The sequence below is a fragment of the Denticeps clupeoides genome, chromosome 19 (assembly GCF_900700375.1).
Source record: "Denticeps clupeoides chromosome 19, fDenClu1.1, whole genome shotgun sequence".
NCBI lineage: Eukaryota > Metazoa > Chordata > Actinopteri > Clupeiformes > Denticipitidae > Denticeps > Denticeps clupeoides.
Window position 1 is genome coordinate 3,193,543 of NC_041725.1, and position 27,754 is coordinate 3,221,296.

Sequence of the window (27,754 nt, forward strand, 5' to 3'; positions counted from 1 at the left end):
ATTCCTCCCCTACTTCTCCACAGATGCAAACGAGTGTGAGAACGCTAACGGTGGCTGTGAGGGGTCCTGCTGCAACACCATCGGCAGCTTCTACTGCAAGTGTCCAGAGGGCAGCAGGCTGGCAGATGATGGCAAAGCCTGCATGGGTGAGAAAAGGCGCCTCCTAGAGCCTGGAGAAGAAAGCACACGCACGACCTGCTCCAGTGGTTTTCATTACCAATATTACCGACATAACTGCTGTGTGCCGCCATACTGCTTTGTGTAGTACATGAATTTTGTGACGTGATTACACTGTTGTCAGCCTGCATGCGCGAGCGTCAAGGACATCCAAGTATATCTGACCTGTTGAGTTGTGACTATCCCCCGTCACCCTCTGGTCCTGAAGTCATGACAACACGGCCACACCTCACCCACATCCAAAAGCACACCGCTACAAACATTACCAGAGTATTTTCTGCAATGACTTAGTTCTAAAAATATAACAGAGACTAGAGATGTACTTATTTCATTATATACATTAGTTGTTATTAGTTAACTAGTTTCTAGTTAGAAAGATATAACAAAGTGCACGTGTGTATGGATCAGTAAACCAGTAGCAGGGTAAAAGAAGGGTTTAGTGCAGTCTAAACCAATTTAACTAACTAACCATGGAATTGTCAGGGAGCAGTAATGTTTGGACAAATGCTTTTTGAAGTCTTGTAGATGAGCTCAGCTTCTGCAGAATTCCCAGAATTCAGTCGGTAAGGCAGGGTTCTGTCTAGCGAATATGATTGTCAGTGTTTTTTGTGTGTGCGTGATTGCACTGGAGTGTGTGTGATTGTACGTAGTGTTCTTTTTCTGCCTGACTGTGAAGATGTGGACGAGTGTGAGGAGCTGAATGGCGGCTGCCAGCAGGCATGTGTGAACACAGCCGGGTCTTTCCTTTGTGAGTGTGGTGAAGGATACCGCCTGCACTCAGATGCTCGCACTTGCATCTGTAAGTACAAACTCTTACAGCATGCTTTTTTCCACGTGATTTTACATCCCCACTTCAGAAAAGGATGGGACAGGGTGGAAAATGTGAATAAAAAAAAATACAAAAAGTAATACATTTTCCTCAAATTGAGACATCGTCTTGAAGGCAGATATACTTCTCAGCATTGACGGTGCCATCGCAGAAGTGCAAGTTACACAACCCCATACCATGACAGACCCTGGCTTTTGGACTTGTGTCTGGTAACAGTCTGGATGATCCTTTTCCTCTTTGGTCGGCAGCACATGGCGTCCATTTCTTCCGAAAAAGATGTGAAAAAAAGACAATGCAGGCCATCCCAGATGCCTCCAAGCCCAGAGAAGTCGACGGCACTTCTGGACACTATTTATGTAGGGCTTCCTTTAGGCACAGTACAGTTTTAGCTGGCATTTCCTAATGTAACTACATACCGTAGTGCTTGAGAGTGACTTCCTGAAGTCGTCCTGAGCCCACGCGGTTATTTCACTTATTGATGAATGACGGTTTTAATGCAGTGCCGTCTGAGGGCTCGGAGATCACGGCCATTCAGTGTAGGTTTGTGCCCTTGGTAATTTCTCCAGATTCCCTGATTCTTTGGACTATTTTATGCACTGTAGAGGGAGGAATGTCCAAATCTCTTCCTGTCTTTCTTTGAGAAACATTTTTCTTCAGCATTTCAAAGATTTTTGCCTGCACTCGGTGGCAAATTGGCAAATGAAGATTGCAGTCACCTGTTAACATTTAATTATTATTTTAACATCATTATTTAGTTATTATACCTCATTACTACCCCTGAATCGCCCCCACCTCAACTTTTTCTGGAATGTGTTGCCAGCCTGAATGGCAAGAATGGATGTTTAGTTACAAAGCAAATGATGTTGACCTAAAAAACATGAATTATCTTGTGTTCGTACTGTCTGCAATGAAATAAATGTTCAGGGAAATGTGTGAATTACTGATTGTTTTTTTTTATTCACCTTTTCCACCTTGTCCCAACTTTTTCAGATTTGGGGTTGTATACACACGTGGACAAAATTGTTGGTACCCTTCAGTCAATGAAAGAAAAACTCACAATGGTCACAGAAATAACTTTCATCTGACAAAAGTAATAATAAATAAAAATTCTATGAAATTTAACCAATGAAAGTCAGACATTGATTTTCAACCATGCTTCAACAGAATTATTAAAAAAAATAAACTCATGAAACAGGCCTGGACAAAAATGATGGTACCCCTAACTTAATACTTTGTTGCACAACCTTTTGAGGCAATCACTGCAATCAAACGATTCCTGTAACGCTCAATGAGACTTCTGCACTTCTCAGCAGTTATTTTTTAGCCCACTCCTCATGAGCAAACTGCTCCAGTTGTCTCAGGTTTGAAGCCTTTTCCAGACGGCATGTTTCAGATGCTCAATAGGATTGAGGTCAGGGCTCATAGAAGGCCACTTTAGAATAGTCCAATGTTTTCCTCTTAGCCATTCTTGGGTGTTTTTAGCTGTGTGTTTTGGGCCATTGTCCTGTTGACCTGCGACTGAGACCAAGCTTTCTGACACTGGCCAGCACATTTCTCTTTAGAATCCCTTGATAGTCTTGAGATTTCATTGTACCCTGCACAGATTCAAAACACCCTGTGCCAGATGCAGCAAAGCAGCCCCAGAACATAACAGAGCCTCCTCCATGTTTCACAGAAGGGACGGTGTTCTTTTCTTGATATGCTTCATTTTTCCATCTGTGAACATAGAGCTGATGTGCCTTGGCAAAAAGTTCCATTTTTGTCTCATCTGTCCATAGGACATTCTCCCTGTAGTTTGGAAAATTCCAGTCTGGCTTTTTAATGATTTGAAGTTCACCTTGGATCTCTTTAGAAGTTTTTCTGGGCTCTTTTGTTACCATTCGTATTATCCGTCTCTTTGATTTGTCATCAATTTTCCTCCTGCAGCCACGCCCAGGGAGGTTGGCTACAGCCCCATGGATCTTAAATGTCTGAATAATATGTGCAACTGTAGTCACAGGAACATCAAGCTGCTTCGAGATGGTCTTATAGCCTGTACCTTTGACATGCTTGTCTATAATTTTCTTTCTAATCTCCTGAGACAACTCTTTCCTTCGCTTCCTCTGGTCCATGTTGAGTGTGGTACACACCATGTCACCAAACAACACAGTGACTACCTGGAGCCCTATATATAGTTCCACTGACAGATTACAAGATTGTAGACACCTGTGATGCTAATTAGTGGACACACCTTGGATTAACATGTCCCTTTGGTCACATTATTTTCAGTCTTTTCTAGGGGTTCCATCATTTTTGTCCAGGCCTGTTTCATGAGTTTATTTTTTTTATAATTCTGTTGAAGCATGGTTGAAAAGCAATGTCTGACTTTTATTAGTTAAATTTCATAGAATTTTGATTTATTATTACTTTTGTCAGATTCATGTTATTTTTGTGACCATTTTGAGTTTCTCTTTCATTGACTGAAGGGTACCAACAATTTTGTTCACGTGTGTATGAACTCACACACACTCACTGTAAATCTCACCTGTACATGTGTGCTTGTTCTGCAGCGGTTGTCTCTTGCGCAGTGAAGAATGGTGGCTGTGAACACAGGTGTGTGGATCTGGGGAACGATCAGTTCAAGTGTGAGTGTCACCATGACTACCAGCTGGGGAGTGATGGAAAACAGTGCAAGTGTGAGTAGTAAAGACCCATCTGTGTGTTTGTGTAGTTAAATAGACTGTGTACTGGCTATTGGTGGATGGTAACTGTGTGTGTGTGTTTGCAGTAAAGGATCCCTGCATCCAGGCTAATGGAGGCTGTGAGCAGTTGTGCAGCAACATAAATGGACAGGTGGAGTGCAGTTGCAGAGTGGGATACACACTGAACTCTGATCACAGGAGGTGTGAAGGTAAAGTTTCTCTCCTTTGTGCACACACTAAACCCTAAATCACATCTTGATTAACCTACTGCATGGCAACATTGGTATCACTAAGAACCATAATTCCTTCTATGCACTAGAACTATTAATATGCTGTTGTGCTACATGCTAAATTATTGTGTTGTAGAGATCAACATTTTAATCCACTATTCTATTATTCTATAGTTCAGCTTGGCCATTCCTTGTTCTGGGATGTGTAGCACTTAGGTGGAGATGTCCATGTTAGTACTGTGCTTTTTCTGGTTGTATCACATATCGATGTTGGTGAGGGAAGGAGGCAGAGAAGCAAGGCATCCTGTGCAAAGGGATTTTAATAAATGCAAACAAGGCGATGGTGACAAGTAGACTATGGTGTACTGAAAGAATTTCACAATCTGGATTTCACAATCTTCAAGAACTTATGGGTATGAACAAGCCGCAAAGATGGCAATAGATGACGCTGCTCCAGAGGCTGTGGCTCTGCTGCAAAACATGGACTCCTGTAACTCGGATGGCAGGGAAGTATCCATTCACTTGCAAGAGAGTTCAGACTCTGACGTGTCTTCAGGTGATGAGATGTGTTCCGTGTTAGAGAGTAGAACTCCTCCAAAGAAGAAAGGTCTGGAGACACAGCCCACACAGAAAGACTCCAAGTATGAGACGGCAAAAGATACTCAGTGTGGGTTGAAGAAGTAGGGAGGCCGCTCCCTCACAGTCAACTGGAAACATATACATGTGATGGAGAGCCAACAGAAGAAGTCAGAAGAACTGTCAAAAATCGCTTGCAGAGCTTCTTGTTTTTGATGAGTTGGGATATCCTTCACACTATAAAACAATGTACAGTTGAGCATGGTCGCAAGATGGAAGCAGATTGGGACGTGTCTGTCTATGAACTGATGGCCTGCAAATTGCCACATTTGCAGAACAAAGGCAACCCGTTCACGCATGATCCAGGATATTATGTAAACCCCCCCTCTCTGGTAGAGCTAGGGGGATAGGGCCAAATGTCCCCTCTCTGGGAGTTCTAGTGTTAAGGTGCATCCTTGGAAGGATTCCGTCTCCGAAATTTGGGACTCAAATAAGAAATAAGAGAGCAGAGGTGTATATGATTAGGGTTAGTGTATAAGCTCTTGGTTGATTGCTTTTTTACAGACATAGATGAGTGTTCCAGTGGGCGTGGTCACTGCAGTCATGGCTGTGTGAACATACCAGGATCATTTAGGTGTGTGTGTAACCCTGGCTTTGAGCTTGGAGCAGATGGGAGACAGTGCTACCGTAAGTTGAAATGCATGGACACACATACACGCAAGCAATAATATACTGAGACAACACATATTGCCTGGTTTATCATCAATTTCTACTTTGTTGCACATAAAATAGTCACATCAATATACGCTGCTGGACTATTATAACAAGCCTCAGCATAAGCCTATGCTAAAAGGAATCATTTAGCATTGTGAGTTCAAAGGTGAGTTAGACACTGGTTATGACAAATGTAGTATTAGTTCATGAATATTTAGTATGTATAAATATATAGTATGTTAAAAATTCCTTCCTATTCAGTACTTGGTAAGCTGAGCATTTAACGCACAGTACGTTCACAGGTATAGAAATGGAGATTGTCGACAGCTGTGAGAAGCACAATGGCGGCTGTTCCCACCACTGTGACCATTCTACCAATGGCCCAGTCTGCTCCTGTAACCATGGTTACCAGCTCTCTGAAGACAGGAAGACCTGCATAGGTAGACCTCCTGCTAAATACAAACTGCAATCAATAAGTTTCATTTCAGTATTCATTCATTCCAAAGCCTTTCATGAACATGTTAGCGTAGTACCTACAATATTTGCACAGGGTTAATCGTGTTAATATTCATCATCATTTAAAAAAGTGGGCTCATGACTGCTGGCAAATGTCCGTTCATGGGTAGGGTTGCTACATTTCATGCAGAACGACTACCCATGCCTCCATTAAGATGGGATGATGCTGCGGATTAACTAAAAGTAGGACAAACAATTTAATTGTTAAATACGGGAAAAATCCCTATTTTAAGGGACATGTGTCACCCCTATCTATGGGTCAATGTCATTATCACAGGTCCACAGGAATAACTTACAATCAACATAATAACTTAACAGGCATACTGATGTTATATTTGTTTTATGTGCAAAAAAATTAATCATGTACTTACATCATGTGCTTTACATTTACAGCATTTATCAGACGCCCTTATCAAGAGCAACTTACATTCAGTAGTTACAGGGACACTCAGGGTTAAGTGTCTTGCTCAGGGACACAATGGTACTAAGTGGGATTTGAACCTGGGTCTTCTGGTTCATAGGCAAGTGTATTACCACTGGGCTACTACCACCCATGCCTTGTTCCCTACACAGTATATTGGACTCTATAGTGAACAAGGGGTAGTAGGTGGTAGTAGCCTAGTGGGTAACACACTGATTGTAAGTCGCTCTGGACAAGAGCGTCTGATAAATGCTGTAAATTTAAATGTACATGAACAAGGTGTTGTTTTGGATGCAGCCCTGGTTTTAGTTGGGATCTTTGCTGATTTTAAGTGTGTTACCTGTGTTTGCCGTATGAATTCATTATTCTTACCTCTTCTTAATTCCTGTCCTACTATATATTTGTTTCATTACTCTGATTGAAAGTATTAATACCCTATTGTTGGCTGTAAAACCTTCTCTATTCCTTACCACTGTGCCCTTTGAACCCTGTGTGTCGTGACTGCTGTAAGCCAGGCTATCATGAGTGAGATTGTTAATCGGGATTTGGAAGCTTTGGTAACGTGTCATTTCCCAGACAGTGATGAGTGTGAGAGCGGCGAGGCGTGCTGCAGTCACTACTGTGAGAATTACCCAGGGGGCTATGAGTGTAACTGCCGCGCGGGACTCATTCTCAACGCCGACGGCTGTGGATGTGATGGTGAGACAGTGTGTCTTTCTGCACGAGGGTGCTTGTGGGTGCGTACATCTGAGAACAGTAAATGTAAAGGAACTGTGTGTGTGTGTTTGGTCCTGCAGATATAGATGAGTGTTCGCTGGAGACGTCAGGCTGCAGTCACTCTTGTGTGAATTCCTTGGGGTCGTATGAGTGTTTCTGCAAGGTTGGATTTCGTCTGGACTATGACCGGCACTCCTGCCTACGTGAGTGTGTGTGTTTGTATGTCATTTTGGGATATTTGTGTTTGTGTAATAAATGACTGTTTGCTGAAAATGGCTCATTATCAGCCTTTGCATTCTAGTGGAATGCTGTGCTCACTAATGCAAGTTAGGCCATTTAAATTAGAATTTCATTAGAAAACCATTTTCAAGGATCTTAGTAGTATTTAATGTGGGTTCGATTGCGTCATAAAACAGGAATGTTTCTAGATTACCTTCATTTTTTTCTACAGCAGTGTATGTAAGCATAATTGTGTCTGGAGTGCATTCACATACAAACAATTATTGTGATAGTTTTGGTTGTATGAGTTTGATGAAAACATTAGATCATTTTCTGGACGCGCTCCTCTGCAGCTCTGTATGGTAGTGACCTGGAGGAGAAGCTGGGCGAGGAAGAGGACGATGATGAGCTGGAGGTTCTGCATTTGCCTGAGCTTCTGTTTCGAAGACAGCCACAGTTTCTGCACTACACCGCAGGCCGGCACGGCCCTTTTCTGCACAGGGAAGAGTTCAGATTGCATAACCAGATAGGTACAGCTGTCTCCTGCACACACACACACACACACACACACACACACACACACACACAGATTCACTTTCACTGTGCACAGTGGCAGTGTGTGCTACATTCTGTTTAATATTGTCCACTGTTTTAGTGACGTGCTGAGTCCCCACTGTGTCACCATTCAAAGCTATAGCGCTTCTGTCTGCATGTTCTCACTGTCACACCACAGCTAGGCTTAATAGATGTGTGTTCTTGTATGTACTGTACGTGTTTTGTCTCTCTGTGTGTGTTTTAGTGTGTGTGGACGGAGCATTTGGACAGGACTGCTCCCTGAGCTGTGAGGACTGCAATAATGGAGGCGTGTGTTCGGAGAACAGAGATGGCTGTGACTGCGCCCCCGGCTGGACCGGAGTCGTCTGTAATGATGGTGTGCCATTTCTCCCAGACCTCTAGACATGTATTCAAACTGAGAACAGCCACAAACACTGGTTTCACGCTCACTCGCTGGAAAGTAGCGAAGAAGAAATGTTGCTCCTGTGTTCTGTGAAGTTTAAATGGTTAATAATAATTAATAGGATTTGCAACTTGTTCCTCTCTTTTAGGGCTGCAACAACGAATCGATTGAATCGCTAAAAATCGATTACTAAAAGAGTTGGCAACTAATTTCCTAATCGATTCTTTATGTCGCGTGACGCGGAGACGTTTGATTATTAAAAAAAAAACTTTATTTGAGCGCGGAGCGGAGTGAACACACTCGGTCTCTCTCGCGCACAGATGCTAGGAGAGTTTGGCGCCTCATAGACAGCGCGGAGCAAAAATAAAAAAAAACGAGCGGAGGTAGAGGACAGATACATGGCGGAGGCAGAGAAATCTGGGCGAAAATATGCAAAAGCAACATGGCACGGCACGGGAGCACCACGGCAATGATCCAGCACCTGAAACGCAAACATGTTGGAGTGTTTGAGGAGGAAGAAGGGAGTTCAGCAGCAGGGTAAGTCACTACAGAATCCTACTTTTGTTCCGTTTTGAAGTGAGGAACGTAATGTCCCTGGTGCTGGTGTTTAACTCGCCGCGGAGGAGAACTAGACGAGGACTTACAACGCCACCTACAGGTGTGGAGGGGGGATGAAACAGCGTTCGGACTCTGCGTCTCCACGTGGACGACTCGCCTATTGTGTCCCTGAGCAAGACACTTAACCCTAAGTTGCTCCAGGGGGACTGTCCCTGTAACTACTGATTGTAAGTTGCTCTGGATAAGGGTAAATGCTATAAATGTAAATGTTTACCCGTCATCCAGCTTGACAAGCATGACAAGTTAGCGTTAGTGCAACAAAGTTAATAACAGTAGTAAAGCAGGGGTGCTATAGTTACTTTGCATTACATTTACAGCATTTATCAGACGCCCTTATCCAGAGCGACTTACAATCAGCAGTTACAGGGACAGTCTCCCAGGTGCAACTTAGGGTTAAGTGTCTTGCTCAGGGACACAATGGTAGTAAGTGGGATTCGAACCCGGGTCTTCTGGTTCAAAGGCGAGTGTGTTATCCATTAGGCTACTACATGACAATCTGTTGTCATGTATAGCTACACTGCAAAAAAAGCTTTTCTTACCTAGTAATTTTGTCTCGTTTCCAGTCCAAAAATCTAAAAATCTTAAATCAAGATTACTAGACAAGAAAAATGAGAAAATTAAGTGTTGCTTTAAACTTCTGTTTGAGATTATATCTCATTGAGATTAGTTTTCTTACCCCATTGGCAGATAATTTTGCTTGTTTTAAACAAACAATCACTTAATTCTGAGATGTTTTATCAGAAAACAAGACATAATTTCTTATGCTATTTCATGTGTCTAGTAAATGTATCTTGATTTAAGATTTTTTAGAGATTTGGACTGAAATCAGGACAAAACTACTAAGTTAGAAAAGCATTTTTTGCAGTGTGTGTGTGTCAGTGTGAGAGTTTGTGAGTGTGTGCATCTGCAGTGTAGTGTAGAGAACAAGTTCTGACATTCAAACAAATCCTGTAAAAGTTTCTGATTTGTATTGTTCTTTATTTTTTTATGAATTATTTATCGTTCTGGCAGGTCAGGTGGCACTTTATTTAAAAAAAGTCTCTATTTGGCAGATGTAAAGCATACATGTGTATGTTTTTTTGTGTTAGTCCATTTTTATTTTATTATTATAACAGCTCAAGGAGCAACATGTTTGTGCACTTTCTAAAGATTTTGGTTCTGTTTTTGAATAAAGGGTTGGAAATGAATGCTTTTCTTGTTTTTTGTTTTTTTTATCCGATTCTACAATTAATAAAAAAAATCGACAGATTAATCGATTATTAAAATAATCGTTGGTTGCAGCCCTACTCTCTTTACTTGCCTTCTTATCTTTTTTTTAATCTGTTCTTCCTCTGGAGGGACTCCAGGAAATAGGAAATTCCCATCAAGGGAGTGGAAACAGGTTGATTAATAGATGTGTGTGTGTGTGTGTGTGTGTCAGTCATAGAGTGATTTCACACATGTAGTTTGTGATTCTAGTCTGTATTTTCTTGGGTTTCTTTAAAGCTATCTGAAATGAAACCTAAAGCAGCAAAGAACGCTTAGAAAGCTGAAAATCTTGGCAATCACATAAACTGGACAAGAAAGGGAGCCACTGCTGCACTGGGTTCCAAAACTTGCAGCTCTGTCACTATTGGCCGTGAAAACTGAAGTGATTGCATCTATGTAGAAACAGCAATGGTGTGTGAGTTGTGGTGAGATGTTTGGAGGCTGTGATTCAGAGGCAGGCTACAGGCTACGTGGATGGTGAAAGCTCCTTTCCATCAGAGCGGAATTTTCTGTACACTTCGTCTTAAAGTTTAGTGAAGTATGATGAAACTGAACCAGGTTACCTGGAATAGGGTCAACTTCTGCCTAGTGCACATTAACACAATGTCCCGTCTCTCTGTCTGTCTCAGCCTGTCCCCAGGGCTCGTTTGGTGTGGGCTGTAACAGTGTGTGTTCATGTCAGAACGGGGGACACTGCGACCCGGTAACTGGACTCTGCCGCTGCCCTCCGGGGGTCTCAGGGCAGCTCTGTGAGAATGGTGTGAGAACCCTTTTTTCATTGCTTCTCTGTACCTTCCTCGTCCTCACTCTGCCTCTTTCTTTTCTCTCATTTCACATGTGTCCCTCTCTTGTCCGAACAGACGTCTTCCCAATTTCCCTGGTCGTTCACATCTTTTCTTTATACATTTTTTTTGCATCAGTAGCTACAGTATCCTGCATCTTACACATTTTTCCATGGTAATAGGCTGCCCCCAGGGTTATTATGGGATGAACTGCCGAAGGAAGTGCCACTGTCCCAATAATGGACACTGCCATCAGCTTTATGGTGGCTGTCTGTGTGCTCCAGGCCTGTATGGGCGATTCTGTCATCTGCGTGAGTATAAATAGACACACACAAATGTACATATTTATTTTGATAATCTATGAAACAATGAGAATAATAGTCACAGAATAATAGTTACCATTGTCTTGTTTGAATTTTCCTACTCTCTCGCTAAATTAAATACATTTCTGGCATCTCACACACCGTTCATCTATTTTCAGCATGTCCCAAGTGGGCTTTCGGCCTGGGATGCTCAGGCGAGTGTGTGTGTGACAGGCCAAACTCATTGGGGTGCAATCCCAAAACTGGCATTTGCACCTGCAAGCCTGGTTACCATGGAAACCACTGCCAGACAGGTACATTTACATTTACAACATTTACCAGACGCCCTTATCCAGAGCGACTTACAATCAGTAGTTACAGGGACAGTACCACCCTGGAGCAACTTAGGGTTAAGTGTCTTGCTCAGGGACACAATGGTAGTAAGTGGGATTTGAACCTGGGTCTTCTGGTTCATAGGTGAGTGTGTTACCCACTAGGCTACTAGCACCCCCTAAATACAACCACAATTTGTGTGTGGCGTCGACATGTGAGTAGATTTGAACCAAAAAGTACTAAAAATACTTACAATACCGATGATGGCAGACAAATTAAGTATAACTTCACCCTCAAGCATTGAGTGTTGCTAGAAAAATGCTAGAAAGGGGACAAGAGGCAGATGGCGGGGTTAAAAATCTGATAATTTGAACAATGTTAATAACAACAGTAGGATATTGAAATACTGCATTTTTACTGAATTTCCACACTTGCCCTATGATTTATGCTGCCTGTCTAAAAAAAAAAAGTGACACACTCTAATATTATGTTGGGAACATATTGGCAAAATGTCACAACATTTATTTCCATTATTAGTTGCATTCATTTTTGATCATGATCCGGAATTCATTCTGGCTACATTTCTTCTCTGAAGATGATGGTTTCCCACTATATTTCTTTTTTTTAAATAAGTTGTTGGACAGTTCTTAACCTAGATTTACTAGTTTCAGCAAAATCCTTACATGACCCTTCTGTAACGGATTCTGAAACAACTTTTCCATGACCACAGGATGTGTCTTCTGACATGGATGTTTATGAAATTAGTTGCTACTTGCTGCATCAGCACTGTAACCGTGTTTTCATTTAATATATTCAATTATCCATTTAAAATAAAAAGTGTATCTGTCACCTGTCTGTACGAACACAGCTGGAATCACACAAACTACATGTGTGAGTGACTCTGTGTTTTTGTCATGATCAGAGTGCGGCCCGGGGTTTTTTGGGGAAGGTTGCCATGAGCGATGCAGCTGTGGTGACAGTGTACCATGTGACCCCCAGACTGGAGAGTGTCAGAAGAAATGCCTTGCTGGAGAACAGTGTGAGCTGAGTGAGTCCGTCACACTCCAAAAAGCCTCCAGATACACACACACATACGCACACTTACACCTAACTCCCTGAATGTTGGCCAGTTATTAGAGATGTCCGCATCGGAATAAAGACACTTATGCACAGACGTTACAAACAAAACATTTACATTTACATTTACATTTAGAGCATTTATCAGACGCCCTTATCCAGAGCGACTTACAATCAGTAGTTACAGGGACAGTCTCCCTGGAGCAACTTAGGGTTAAGTGTCTTGCTCAGGGACACAATGGTAGTAAGTGGGGTTTGAACCTGGGTCTTCTGGTTCATAGGCAAGTGTGTTACCCACTAGACTACTACCACCCCACCCTATCTGCACCTAAACTACCCAGTTATTTAGTAGCTCATCTACCTTTCTTCATTCTAGAATTTGATAGACATTGATATGCAGATTTATTCCTAAAGAACGGAACCAGTAGAACATCCATAATTTCACAAATTTTATGTGCTCCTTTTTTAAGGGGACATTTGATACTTAGACATAGAACACACACCCTCAGTTACATGGATTTTCTGTAACTTAAGAAAGTAATCTTCAGTCTGGAGTGAAATGACTAATGCTAATGTATGGAAGCTGTTTTAGTCATAACACCGACTCCCCACAGACCTTGTCAGAAAACACACTGCTGTCATTTTTGTCCTAATGTTTTGCCCAGACCTTTTGTGTGTGTGTGTGTGTGTGTGTGTGTGTGTTTTAGCTGGACAATAGGTCACAGCTGGGTCTTCTGCAGTCCTGAGCTGTGTAATTTAAACACACCGTCCAAGCTGCTGAAATGATCACAGATTGTAGAAACCAGAGGACAACTTGAGGTGACGGGGTCATCACCTGTCACCTTCCTCTCTCTCGTTCCACATTCTCCACAACACCATAATTCATCTCTCCGTCCATCTGAAGGACAGGCACACACCTGTTTTCAGCTTTCACTGGTACACACCTGTTCACAAACAAGGAAAACCTGCACACACAAATACATCTGTAATTCCTATTTTGCTCAAATATTTCACAAAGAAGCTCATTCTGAATGGCACGACGTCTGTGTGCAGAGTGTCAGCCAGGATTCTGGGGTAGCAGATGTGCCAGCCTGTGCCAGTGTGTCAACAGCAGTGTGCCATGTGATCCACAAAGTGGCCAGTGTGTGTGTGATCCAGGATACACAGGACAACACTGCGACCAGAGTAAGAGTCTTGGGTAAAGTCTTGTCTTACAGTAATGAGACTACTACTACTATCGATGATGTTGGAACTATTGTTACTAAGATTATACATTGCCCTGGCAACAAAATCACACAATAATACATTTGGTTGAACCACATTCATGACAGAATGCATTCAGTGTGATGTAGTTTTGATAAACTTATGCAAATTGTTTACTTCAGATATGATAAATCATGTAAATGAAGGAAAAGACTTCTTCAGAGCATCACAAAGATTCTGAGGTGAGGTTAAGGACGGGCCTCGGCAGTAAAAAATGATGTCCCTTTGCTGCACAGTCCAAGCCTTTTTATGATTAACGTCACTAACAACTGCCGTTCTTATGGCTGCACAGCTGTTTAGTTCCAGTTCATAATGTACATGGCGGAAATTATTTTATTTTCACAATTGAGTAGAATTGCAAGTTTTGAGCCCAGCAAATGTAGTTTCAAATTCCAGGCTTGCACTAGACAATTCTTAACCCAGTTTTAGTCATTTCAGTTGTTTTATTTGCTTTATGTCCATTCATTTGACCCTTCTACAACCATCGAACATGTCTTCCAACAAGGCTGTTTAAGAAGTAAGAAAATTTCCACTTGAATCAGTCGCCAGTTGAAACATAGTAATTAATCAATCAAATGTTCTTTCCTTTTTACATGTACATCCAAGTGTTTTACCAGTGCAATGTAAATCGTAATACTAATGGTTTTAGTATTTAGTGCCTAAAAGTTGCCTTTAAAGTTAAAATGGTATCAAGAACCTGCACTGTGAAATTCTTTTTTTCTGTGTACTTGCTGCCACCTGGTGGTCGGATTTCTACACTGCAGCTGCCGACGGGGCACGACGTTCCAAATAATGCCCACTAATCATGTCTGAAATCAGTGGAAAATATCAATTTTGTTCCTTTTTTCTGGTCATTTCAAATGACAGTGTAAACCATCAAATGTTTAAATGAAACAGATTAAGTCTGTCTTTTTTTGTGCGTGCTTCTTTTCTCAGAGTGTGCTGATGGCTGGTACGGGCAGGGATGTGAGCAGTTGTGTGTTTGTGAGAACGGAGCAGTGTGTGATCATGTCAGTGGAGCCTGCAGATGTGGACCAGGCTGGACGGGCGAGCGCTGTGAGAAAAGTGAGTCCCGCAGAAGCATACAGCCACAGAGACAGACTGGAATGCATAGTTTAATAGAAAACACCTGCTCATATATTCTCTTTCAAGCACGTACGTGCAGCCTCCCAACATCCACGTTCATATAAACACAGCAGTATTAATAGGCCCGTAATCCTCCCCTAATTTTTCATATGTCAGCCCAGTATACAGATAATTCTTTTTGTTTTCGGTTATTTATTCATTTTTGTCTCTCCCATGTCAGGCTGGCTGACCAAATGTCCCTTATTCACTTTTCTCCATAATATAATATATATATATATATATATATATATATATATATATATAATAATTACATATATTAAATGCAGAGACCGCATTTCACTGGCTGCCGTGCTGTGGTGTTTCACATGTGAGCCCTCGGTTTATCATCAGAGTACATATGCAGGCCAGCATTAGAAACCCCTCAGTGATTGAGGGCATAATCTGCTTTTGTTAACCTTCTTAAATTTATATTCAGTTTTGTATTCTGTTGCGAATATGAATTATGCTGCCAGGTGAACTATTATTCCTCCTCTCCTGTAGTAGTAGATAACAAACTCAGCTATGAGTTACCTACAGAACTTCTCGCGGTGGCACAGTCTTCTCATCTGCTGAAAGTGCTGACGCTTGTAAACCCCTGAGCAGCTCTTCATCTTGCTCCAACTGCAGCTGGATTAATGGAAAGCGAGCAGGGCGGAGCCTGCCCTAATCATAACTGAGTGCGTTAGATCTCTTCTGTAGCCTGCCAGTTTATGCCTGCCCATAATCAAAGCAGCCAAGATGCTAAACACACACACACACACACACACACACACACACACACACAGCAACTCATCTGACATCTTAATGAGCCATCTGTATTCAGCTCGAGTTTTTAACATCATAGTAATACACACACACACACACACACACATGTTTATACATATATACCATGCTGTGCCAGGCTGAGGTTTGGGGGGTAGGGTTAAAACCACTCTGGTCAGAGGAGCCAAAAAATGGCACAACATCTGCCTCTAATTCCATATTCCAGGAGGCCAGAGCAGCCTGGTGGCCAGAGAAGGGGGTCTGGCCGGGGTATCGCTAGGCTGGGACTATTGGAACAAGGTGTCTGTGTTTACAGTGGAAGGGTATAACATGCCAAAATGTGTGTGCAGAGTGAGTCTCACCTTTCAGGCCAAACTTGATGTGACAGTGAGGCATGACACAGAGCTGTCAGTCAGCAGATAGAGATCCATGCGGGTTTAGGTTTTGGCAGTGTGAGAAATTTAGAGCTGAAGTCTCAAATGCTCCCTGTCTCAAGAGGACCACGTCCTCCCAGAGGGTTCAGAGTGGGCATTATTTACACACAGATCGTGTACTAATCAGATTTAGGAGCCTGCAGGAATTAGAGTGTGTGTGTGTTTCATCTCTAAGTAATCGGTGCCGGGGACTAACCAGGAACATGTGTATGTGACATGAGAGACATGAGGGAAAGTGAGAGATGGGGAGAATGGAGGTGAAGGTTGATCTCAGCAGGTGCTCCAGTTTCTCAAGGTTGGTTTCACTCTCTTTCTTTCTCGCTTATTTCCATCTCTCCTTATTTACACTTTGATGTGGTTTGACCGTGTGTGTGTGTGTGTGTGTGTGTGTGTTTGTGTCCTTTGTATGTTTCTGAGTCCAAATGTCCTGTTATATAAAAGTAGATGCATGTTTGTAATACATATCAAATAGTTATTATCTTAGGTCCCCATTAAATTGTTCATTGCTGTGTGTGTGTGTGTGTGTGTGTGTGTGTGTACAGATCAGTATGACATCATTTAATGATCTCTTCCCCCCAAACCCACTCAGCCTCATTAAACCACAGCAGTTCTGAGTTGAGTGGCTGCACATGCATAGGATGATCAGATCTCTCTCTCTCTCTCGCTCTCTCTCTAGCTCTCTCGTCCTCATTAGTCCAGAAAGCAGTTGGCATGATGGGGATGTGTTCGTGTGTTGGGATACGGGTTGTCGGATGGTTTTTTTTACGGTCTGGATTGTCTGTCTGTGTTGGTGTGCGCGTGGGCACAGTTCCCAATGCAACCACATCACACGGACGGCCCCCCTGAACTGCATGCTGGGAAGGAATCCCACATCATTAAAAAAGGGTGTGAGAAGGGCCTGACTCCGCCCACTAACGCATCGCTTCCTCGAGCGCCGACGCTCTGCCAAGAGTTCTCTCAGCTCTCCTGTCTTGGGATCACATGGTACATCCTCACCACAGTCCCATCCAAACCAAAAAATGTCTCTCACACAAACACATCAACAAACCCTGTACTTACAGAGGATGTCTAATTTTACATAAAATGTGGGGTTTTGTGTGTGTGTGTGTGTGTCTGGAGGGCTTTGCTTCAGGCTCCTCTGGTTAATTTTAGGATAAGTGCATCCTTATGTTTACTGTTTAAGGACTCGGTTTAAGGACAGGCACTGGAAGCCACCCCTGCCTTAATGATGCTTGTCAGAGGCTTGTAAAGATCTTCTCTCCCTCGCCTCTTTTTCTCAGTGATGTCATGGCTTTGTTGTTTGTTGGCATGTGTGTTTAACCTCACCAGTTCACTGTCTGTCAGCAGCCTGCCTCCACCGCACACAGGATCTGCCTTAAGACTTTTTAAAGCCTAACCTTTAAACCTCAGAGGAAAAGAAAAATCTGTTGGCTTTTGCCATCTTCGTAAACCTTTATCTTGTGAATTAAATTGACTTCTAGTCAGAAGACCAGAAAATTACAAAAGCACACACACATTGAACTAAGCTTCCTGGCTGGATGTCACTGCCACAACACTATCTATCAGCTGCAGTGGCACAATATATCTGTCAGAACCCAATCTGTACCGTTTTCCCGCCCACTCTGTACATGAAAGGTTGATAGCAGTTGATAGCAGTAGTGTTGCAAGAAAGATGTGTCGGATGCACACGTGAAAGGCATCAATCCAGAACAGTAACACACCTACAGTACAGGCCAAAAGTTTGGACACACCTTCTCATTCTCATTTCTTTATTTTCATGACCATTTACGTTGGTAGATTCTCACTGAAGGCATCAAAACTATGAATGAACACATGTGGAGTTCTGTACTTAACAAAAAAGGGTGAGCTGGACTGCAGAGTGAAGGCAAAGGGGCCAAAAAGTGCTAAACACCTCTGGGAACTCCTTCAAGACTGTTGGAAAAGCATTTCAGGTGACGACCTCTTGAAGCTCGTTGAGAGTGTGCAAAGCAGTAATCAGAGAAAAGGGCGGCTATTTTGAAGAAACTAGAATATAAAAGTACATAACTCCACATGAGTTCATTCATAGTTTTGATACCTTCAGTGAGAATCTACCAACGTAAATGGTCATGAGAATAAAGAAAACACTCTGAATGAGAAGGTGTGTCCAAACATTTGGCCTCTACTAAGTGATCATGTGGGTATGGCAGATTTCTCCAGTGGTTTCTTGCATGCATAGGGGGCTTCTGTGATCACAGCCGGGACACAGTAGAAACTCCAGGTTAAGTGTCTTACTCAGGGACACAATGGTAGTAAGTGGGGTTTGAACCTGTGATTCCCTTGGTCTTGTTGATCATAGACGAGTGTGTTACCCACTAGGCTACAACCATCCTATAAACTTTCTGAGTTATGACTGGTGACAATAGCTGCGTACTGCACTTCAGCGCTGCACTGCAGCTTGGGTCACATCTGCCCGGCCAAATTCAAATTTTATTTGTCATGTACACATTTATGCAGTGAAATGCTTTTAGAGTTCATTGAGTTCCACAACTAGACTCTCCAAATATACACTTAAACCGAAAGACTAATGAAAACTAACATGCCATGTGATCTTTATTTGAACAGTTTAAAAAGGTTGAGAGAAAATTATTAAATTGAGTTTAGTTGGTGCCAAAGGGAGATTCACTGAACTTCTGTTCAGAAGATAAAAGTGTAAAAAAAAATGTGTGTCTGTATGTGTGTCAGTGTGTGTATCTCATGCTTTCTCACACGTTCTTTTACTATCTATCAGATGTCTTCCTTTCCTGTATTCTTTTCCCTCAGTAAACACAGGCACTCACTCGTCCCTTCATTTTTCATGCATTCACACACACAGCTCATCATTCGCGCATTCATTAGCAGCTCCATCAGTCTGACAATAATAATAATAAAAAAAACGACACACACACTCTATCAGCACCCTCCACTCCCATCACTCTCCCCCTCCTTTTCCCCTCCAGCCATCTGATAAGTGCTGCAGTGCTGCTGCCAAGTGAAACAGCCTGGTTGTTTTGGTGAGTGGCGTGTAGTGCAGGGGGCTTCTTAACGAGGCTGGAGTAATTACCCGTGTAATATTCGCCTTATCTCACTCACACACACACACGTATATACACTCTGAACACGCAGAAATGACTTTTATACAACAACCACACACACGTTTCCCGTGTAGAGGTTTGTGTAGCGCGTCCTGATAACCCAGCTTGCTCTCAGCTTTATGTTATACAGGCGTGATTGTTCAGTTTTTTGCATGTCTCTACAATCACAGTTTTGCTTTATCTCACTGTCAGATCAGATTAAAAAAAGAGGGCAATGTTGCATTCTGGGAAAATATTTAATAAGCACGAGTCAATCACAAAGTTCATTTGATAGGGGAGTGCCTCTTCACTTGTTTCACAATTTGATCAAATCTGAAGAAAGTGTTTGCAGCCATTCACAATTCATTGTATTCAATTACGAAAAACAAGGCCTTCTTTTCTCTGGAGACTGTGGCCGTGAGATAGAATAGTGCATAAAAGGTAAATCAGTAAAACTCCACATTTAAGGCGACTTGACAGTGCATTAGTGCTGACCAGTGAGCTCTTAAATGATTTTTTAAAATGGCCACACACATATACCTTATATGGACGAAATGTGTAGTTAGAATCGGTCTAGGCTGCATAGAAGCTATTGTGCAACTCATTTTGATCCTCTTTAGATTCTCATTGTTTTTATTTCATATTTCTGTGCTTTTATCTTGTTTCACTGCTGTGTTTGTGCAGTGTGCCCTGCAGGAACCTTTGGCCAGAACTGTTCCCAAATCTGCAACTGTTCTAGTCCACGTCAGATGTGTGACCACATCACAGGGAGGTGCACGTGCATGCCTGGTTACTACGGAAACCACTGTGACACCAGTAAGAGTGCATGACTCTAATTATAATTGGGGGATAGTTTTTACACTAGACCATGTCAAATTGTGTAGCGGATGTCCTTTATATTTCTGTGTGTGTGTGTGTGTGTGTGTGTGTGTGTGTGTGTGTGTGTGTGTGTGTGTGTGTGTGTGTGTGTCAGGATGTCGGGAGGGAACATATGGTCCAAACTGCAAGCGCCGATGCAGATGTCTTAATGGTGGACGCTGTGACTTTAAGACAGGAACATGTGAGTGCCCCCCTGGACTACTGGGAGCCAACTGCAGCATACGTGAGTAAAAAGATGGGTAACATTATGTGTGGTCTACATTTCCACAATGGTTTTTGATGGCCAGACAAACATCCCACATTAAACATTTGACTGCTACACACACACAAATACACACACTCTACCTGTTGCTGTCTGAACTAGGTTTCTAGAAATACATTTTCATTGCCCCCAGGACAAGAACTAAAACAGCGAATGGCCTTCATCAATGTTTTTTTCACTAAGGCCACATTGATTGATAATGTTTGTGCTTTATTATATGTGTGTCCCTCAGCTTGCCCAGAAGGCTATTATGGGAAAGACTGTGCTCTCCTGTGCATGTGTGGGGAGGGTGGTCAGTGCCACCCAGTGAGTGGGAGGTGTATCTGCCCCCCAGGCAGAATGGGACAATCATGCCAAGAAGGTGCGTCCTTTCCTCACCGCTTCCTTCATCATACCCTCCTCTCTCATCAACCCACCTTTCTCATTTTCTTCTCTTCACCACCACTGTGTATCCATACCTGAAATGTGTAATGAAAAGTGAAATATTACTCACTCCTCTTTTTTATAATTTGGGCCTGTCAGTATGACAGACCATTTAGTTTTGTGCTTGGAATACGTTTTTGGCTCCCTGAGGGTACACGTGAAATACACAGAAACAACATAGAATATGACATATTGTTTATTTAGGTAGGTTGTATGGGCCGGCCACAAATTGTGTTCAAAGTTTAAAAAGTACGGAGGAACTGCAGAGGAAGAACTTTTCAGCTCCCTGTGACCAGCCGTCAAAGCTGGTGACACGGGAGTCGAGTCTCACAATCTGACATATTGGATGTGTCGCTACCACCAACAGGGGTGAGGAAAACAGGGGTTGAAAAAACAAAAAAAGTGTCAGTGGGTTAAAAAAATTTATTTTATTTTTTTTTCAGTCACTTTTACGGCACTTAATGCGGGTCGTACCGAAGCACGCACACCGCCAAGCTATATAGGAACAGCTTTTCCCAGAGCTGTCTCCTTGCTGAACATCACTTTATGTATATACATAACTTATTTGACCTGTATCTTGCACTTGCTGCTTATTGCACTTCTGGTTAGACCTAAACTACATTTCGTTGCCCTGTACTTGTACATGTGTAATGACAATAAAGTTGAATCTAATCTAATCTAATGTATTAAAAATTAGTCCTTTATTGTGTGAGGTGTGCTATAAGCGATAGGAGTGGGCGTGGCCGAGCTATTAACACTCAAACATTTCCCCATAATGCATTGAATGCCTTTTAAGTGGTACTGCTACAGTGTCATTGCCAGCAAAGGGGGTCCTACAAGGGGTACTGATACAGCAGCAGCGCCAGCACTGTAATTCAATGGAATCTCAAACCAGCAGCTTCATTAGGATTCCTGCTCAATCAGCTACATTATTAAGACCGCACGGTACTTTATTGGGGACGCCCTGTCCTTCAGCCACTTCATTAGGGATGGCCGGTCCCTCGGCCACTTTATTAGAGACGCCCTGTCCTTCGGCCACTTTATTAGGGACGCACGGTCCCTCGGCCACTTTATTAGGAACAGCTGGTCCTTCTGCTAACTTTTTACATGACGCATCTTGGCCACGCCCTGTTAGCATTTCTGATGTTAGCATGTTAGCATTAATATGCTATTTTTTCTAAATGTTCCAAACGTCACCAAATTTCACGTGACTGCTCAATCGGCTACTTTAGTAATACCGCCTGCTCTTACAGCTGACACCACCTCAATAGGCCACGCTCGCTCCTGTGACCAATCCCCTGCCCTCAAATTTTCTCTTGGAATTTTGGTTTTTAGTATTTAGAAATTATTATTTTCCCTGGTAGTGAGAGAATTACCAAATCAGGTATAATATTGCAGTAACTAATCCAAGTAATTCTGTTACCAGTGATGAATTACTTTGGAAATTAATTTGTTAAAATTAAAAGTTACCCTTTTTAAAATGTAATAGTAGCATAACATAAGTAGTGATTACTTTTTTGATTACTTTTGTAAATATTTTTTTACTTATAACATTCTGAAATTTTGGAATTTGGCAGTATTTATCTGGCAGTACTAAACACTAGTTCTATATTAGAGCTGTAATCAGAAATGAGACCATACCCAACTCAACTGTGTTATACAGTTATACAGTCAGTGTTTTTCACTTTGCCCTTTTTGTAAAGCCATCACTCGTGAGCTCTTGCTTTTTTTAAATCTTTTAAATTTTTTTTTTAAACCATTAGAAATTTGTGGGTTTAAAATATATTCGCCACATACTTGCTTGTTTCACCTCCTCAGCATCTTTCTTGTGATAATTAAAAAGCATCACCTGATGATGGTGGCAAGAGAATCGCAAATCAAATGAACATTTCATTAACATTTATTAAATCAAATTATGCAAAAAACATTTGCCAATCCCCAAAACACATTTACAAGCAGTAAGTCATACAGTATAAAGTCATATAGTATAAATACTATTGACCAGAAGTACGAGACATACATTTTTTGAGTCTATCAACTCGACCGACCCAAGATTTACAGCTCTAGTCTCTATAGCACACTGGATTATACAGAGTTTGGGTGTGTGTTGCTGACCCCAGGTTTAGAACCACTGGGTTAGCAGATGGCTGGGAGAAAATGACAAAGCGATCTTTGGATGCACTTTCTTTACAATAAAGTTGAAAATAAAAAAGAATGTGTGGTTGAAAAACATGGAACAAATCAGAGCATTTTCCATGTCAGGAATACTTAAGTCTCTAAGGTAACAATAATGTAATAATAAAATAACCTTGTTTTAATTATGAAATGGGTTTGACAAAAAGGAAATGTTGTTTTTGTCTGTTCTACTAGGTATTATATTGACTGGCTTAAATGGATTTGCATTACAAAAAAGAGACTAAAATACAATTTTCATTGCCTACTGTCATCAATTTTCTTTGACTAAAACTAGACTAAAATAGTCATGGATAATTCTGACTAAAATACCCAGAATGTTAGACTGAAACTTGAAATGACAGCTTGACTCAAAGACTAGACTAAAACTGATGTTAAGACAAGCTGCCAAAATCATCTATAATCAATACAATCAATACTCATCAATGACACACTGTAATTATTTCACTTTATGAACACTGTTCCTCAGAACGTAAGTTCTTCTCATTGGATTCCCAATCTTCATTGCTGATCTCTGTGGTAGAATGGCTCTGGGACTTTCCATACTGGAATCTTGGATTTTCCCTCTTTAGCTGAGGCTGCGTATGTGTGTGTTGTGTTTACAGAGAGCTATAAGTAGCTTTTCCATGTTCCGTGTCAATGGCGCTGGCCATGAAACAAATAAATAAAGAGGGAATCAAAGGGGCTGGGCTTATTGTTTCCCCGTTTAAATTACCCATAGCACCATGATTATTCTTTTATATCGCTGCCAAATTGAGCCACTTAAACTTTACCCTAATGATATGCGGTCTTAAAGTAAACTTGTGTGTGTGTGTAGAACAGATCCATGCTCATTATGATAATAGAGACATTCAGAGAAGTTTGTTTAAAAGAGAGAGTGTGTGTGAGCACTTTGAGAGGCGTGACTCGTGCCAGTGGTGGCAGAGTTGAAAATTAAGGTTTATTTTGAAGCAGGCGCAGTGGGCCCACACCCGCACCGCACCCGCACCGTCAGTTTATATGTAAGGGAACAGATGGGCACTAATGGCTTTAATAGGACAGACCATCGCTTTAAATGTGAATTGTTGAGTGCGTTTAGTTCATGTTTCTAGTATCATTGCTTTAAACGGACTTAAGCAGAGAGTGAATTAACACAGAAAGTCACTCGATGTGACCTGTGTTTCTGATTTGTTGGTTGTTTTATAGCTTCTTTTTGTAGATTGAACACATTGTGGATCATAGACAAATACACATTGGTTAGGTCTGTTATACACATTTGTAACCCCTTTCAAGACTGTTATTAGCCCTGTAATACATTTAGAGTTTACATACAGACATCATTAGTGGGCATTCTCACTGGGCCAGGGACTGGTGCAGTTCACAAATCTAAAACGTAAAGGTGTCACGTTCCTAAGTCTAGGGGTCTCAGAAACGCAACAAGGGTGTGGAGAGGAGGAGGTCCACTGTTACACATGCAACCAAACAAACGATACAAACAGTGCTTTTATTTACAGTGTGCTAACAGGTTCAATAAGACAGAGGACTCAGGACAGCTAACTAACATCAAAACAGCTTAATGGAAGGGATGGGATAACAGCAGGGATAACTAAAACACGTACAAGTTCCCAAAACGGCACATGACAAGCTAACAGCTAACAGGCTAACAACAAAGGGTCTATCACACAAAGAAACAAGAAACACGAATGAGATCCCCAACGGAGCTCTATGCAGATCTCCGTGGACCCTGGGGACCTCCCAAAAGCATAAGGGCCTAGCAGACCCTGGGGACCTCCTGAACACCATCTGAAGTCTCTTTAAATAGGTGGAGGTGAACAATTGCAGATGGAGCTGGTAGGCCTCAACTCCTCCCGCGAAGTCAACCTAAAAGGGACAGGACACAAAAACACAGCCAAACACACAGAACACGTGGGAGCATACGTCCAGGGACGTAACAAAGGTGCTGGGGAAAGGAGACATATTTCAATTCCACCCTAAATTCCATCTACTTCTTGTAAGAAAGGCTAGTTATCAAGCAAAATGTCAAATGCGTCCGCACCGGTGTCACATGACAAGAATGGGAAGACACTGACCAGTAGGGCTGCACGATTTGGGGAAAAAGACATATTGCGATTATTGAGATCAATATTGCGATATGCGATTGCGATATGATAAACATACAAACTACTTATAACCTGAAATGCCCAGTGCTTTCAAAATACAATATTCTACAAAATTAAATAAATCACAAAAAACTCTTTTACATTACTGTCGAACGACAAACCCTGGTAAGGCTAAACAACTGTTTTGATTATATTTGGCCATTATAAAATCCCGTATTATAGTTCTTACATTTAACCAAAACGTTGTTTGGAGGCTGACTTGAACACAGGGATGCATAGCTTTGCTAGCTTAGCTAAGGTTAAGATTTGTAAACAGAGGTGAATTTCTTTAGGAAACCTTCAAAGTTTGAGAAAAGTTAACTAAACAGCTAAGAACAGTCTAAATAGTTAATGCCTACGTTTAGCCAAAATGTTGTTCGGAGGCTGACTTGAACATAGGAATGCATAGCTTCGCTAGCTTAGCCTATCTTAGCTAAGGTTAAGACTTATAAAACGGGGATTTTATAATATATTAAAAACAATTTTCCAGCCTTACCTATGAAATGTAATCCCTGGTTTGGAGCATACAGCGGTTTGTACAGCCCCAAGCAGCACAAGAGTGAGGCATTTTTATACACTTCTCTCCATAGACATGTATATGCTTTACGCCACAGCAGAACCTATCGCAATATGGCGGCGACGTTGACGTACGATGCAGCGCGTCATGCGGCGTCTAACCATATGTCTCCGAATCGAAAGTCATGTGACCAAATACGTCACATCCGACTGAAGTGAGACTCGCAAACTTTGAGAGAATGAGAGAATGGATCGGATATGTTGCCGATCCAATCCATGTACTAATCATTTAAATCGCAGCTTTTTGCGTTCATGTAATCGCACAGACTGACATCGCGATTACGATTGCGATTAGATTAATCGTGCAGCACTACTGACCAGTGATTCCCGATCTATTTAATCAGCGCCGACCTGGAATCCTTGCTCAGTCATTGAGTTCTGATCTTGAACCAACCCAACCCTATCCCACAAAACCCTTACGAAACAAACATATATTGCTATATGCTAGAATTTATTGGTAAATATGTTTCAATATATGAGAAAGTTCTCCATATATTTGCAATGCCTTTTTCAATATATAATCTCATTTAATGTAGGGCATTTTTCTGTATATATAATAATATATTAAATAGTACAACAATGTACTTATTCAATATATGAAAATATCAATAATTGCTGTATTTTCATATATTGTCAAATATCTTATTTCATATATTTATATATTGCTTACATATAAATATATTATTATAGAATATGTCAACATATATTATTATGTACAATTCACAATATATGAAAACACATTAAATATATTGTACCATAATATATTGAGAAATATATTTTTGTTGAGTATGGGAAGCCTGATCCTACTCTCCCGTTTTATGTCCAAAGTGCCACTTCCCTTATTTCCCTGTGCAGACGCCAACAGCGGTGGGCGCTGCACTATTTCCTGACCCGTGCTCGTAGATTAAAAATTGCGATACTTAGCTTCCCCTTTGCACACTACTGCAACTGGGTTCAATTCTGCTTCATTGGTGCTTCCTCTCTTCAGTCCCTGACACAAAATAGGAAGAGTGTATGTAAATGTCTGACCCACTAAAATGCAAATCCTTCTTTTATCTTTACTCATAAAATAAATTATATTGTAACTGATCTAAGATTTGAAAACGTTTCATAAAAACTGAGAAATTGTAAAAATATTACATTTTAATTCAATATTTGTGTAAACTTCTCACGTGAGCTACAGAACACACAGAACAGACTTCTAACTTCTATATATTGTACGCTATATGCTGAGCTCTGCTCCAGGCTCTTTATAGTGTCAGGTTGATTAAAAAGCTGCAGCACCGTTGGCAGCATTTCCAGCTGTGGGGCAACTCTGCACAGTCTCAACCAGCCTTGCACATCTGGAAACGGCTATTTTCATTCATTATTCCCGGTGAAATTGTCCAGGCTGCGTCAGGTTGGATGGCGATTGCTGGCAAACAGTACTCAACAGCTCCCGCCACAGATCATGGGCTGGATTGAAACCTGCATTTTTCTGCATTTTGTCTTGAGCCACTCCATTCTGGCAATTGTTGTGTGCTTTCCTTTGAAGATTGACAAGCCCGTTTTGGACAATCAGACCATAGAATCTCTCCATCATAGACTCATCCCATGAAAAACAGCTGGCTCAGCTGTCTGGCTGTTGTGTAGCTTCGTCTAGTTTTTTTGTAGTCTTTTGCTTAAACTCTGCTAGCTTTTGCAGCTGATTTACAAATGTGAGTTTGGTACAAATGAAATGAATGTCTCTTTCCACTCTTTTCATGTCACTGCTTTCCTGGTTTGGTGGAGCTTTATCATTACTGTGTAAAAATAGAGGAGATAACAATATAACAAACTAATATAATAAATAGAATAAGTGAATAAGATATACTTGTATAAATGAATCAGTTTGCATCAATATCCATTTCAACTTTACTGATAATTGATTTTCTGCATTTTATCAATGACGGTGACAAAGGTGGGAGGCCAAATAGCAAAAGAGAAAAGGAAACATGAAGAGACTAAATTGAACTGCAAGTCCTGCAGTATTGAATGCTTTGCATTTGGTAACAACCTGATTCATTGTTTCCTAAGTGTGTCCCAGGGGGCGCTATGGAGTGCAGTGCCGGAGCGTATGTGGATGTCAGAATGGAGGTGTGTGTGACTCAACAGATGGACGCTGCAGGTGTGGTCTGGGATGGGCGGGGCCTCGTTGTGACACAGGTGAGCATTTTAAAATACGTAAATG

General features: G+C 41.5%; 1 protein-coding gene across 1 annotated transcript in view; it reads left to right on the forward strand.

Moving 5' to 3' along the window:
• The window catches only part of egfem1 (EGF-like and EMI domain containing 1), a 46,683-nt gene that overhangs the window by 15,131 nt on the left and 3,798 nt on the right, over positions 1 to 27,754 (forward strand). The window contains exons 5-24 of the mRNA XM_028962083.1: positions 24 to 146; positions 854 to 976; positions 3,556 to 3,681; positions 3,774 to 3,896; positions 5,058 to 5,180; positions 5,510 to 5,647; positions 6,721 to 6,843; positions 6,942 to 7,064; positions 7,434 to 7,610; positions 7,880 to 8,011; positions 10,534 to 10,662; positions 10,869 to 10,997; positions 11,168 to 11,302; positions 12,244 to 12,369; positions 13,452 to 13,583; positions 14,598 to 14,726; positions 19,759 to 19,890; positions 20,048 to 20,176; positions 20,448 to 20,576; positions 27,601 to 27,729. Coding sequence (XP_028817916.1) covers positions 24 to 146; positions 854 to 976; positions 3,556 to 3,681; positions 3,774 to 3,896; positions 5,058 to 5,180; positions 5,510 to 5,647; positions 6,721 to 6,843; positions 6,942 to 7,064; positions 7,434 to 7,610; positions 7,880 to 8,011; positions 10,534 to 10,662; positions 10,869 to 10,997; positions 11,168 to 11,302; positions 12,244 to 12,369; positions 13,452 to 13,583; positions 14,598 to 14,726; positions 19,759 to 19,890; positions 20,048 to 20,176; positions 20,448 to 20,576; positions 27,601 to 27,729 — 2,610 coding nt within the window. The remainder of the gene's footprint in view (positions 1 to 23; positions 147 to 853; positions 977 to 3,555; positions 3,682 to 3,773; positions 3,897 to 5,057; positions 5,181 to 5,509; positions 5,648 to 6,720; positions 6,844 to 6,941; positions 7,065 to 7,433; positions 7,611 to 7,879; positions 8,012 to 10,533; positions 10,663 to 10,868; positions 10,998 to 11,167; positions 11,303 to 12,243; positions 12,370 to 13,451; positions 13,584 to 14,597; positions 14,727 to 19,758; positions 19,891 to 20,047; positions 20,177 to 20,447; positions 20,577 to 27,600; positions 27,730 to 27,754) is intronic.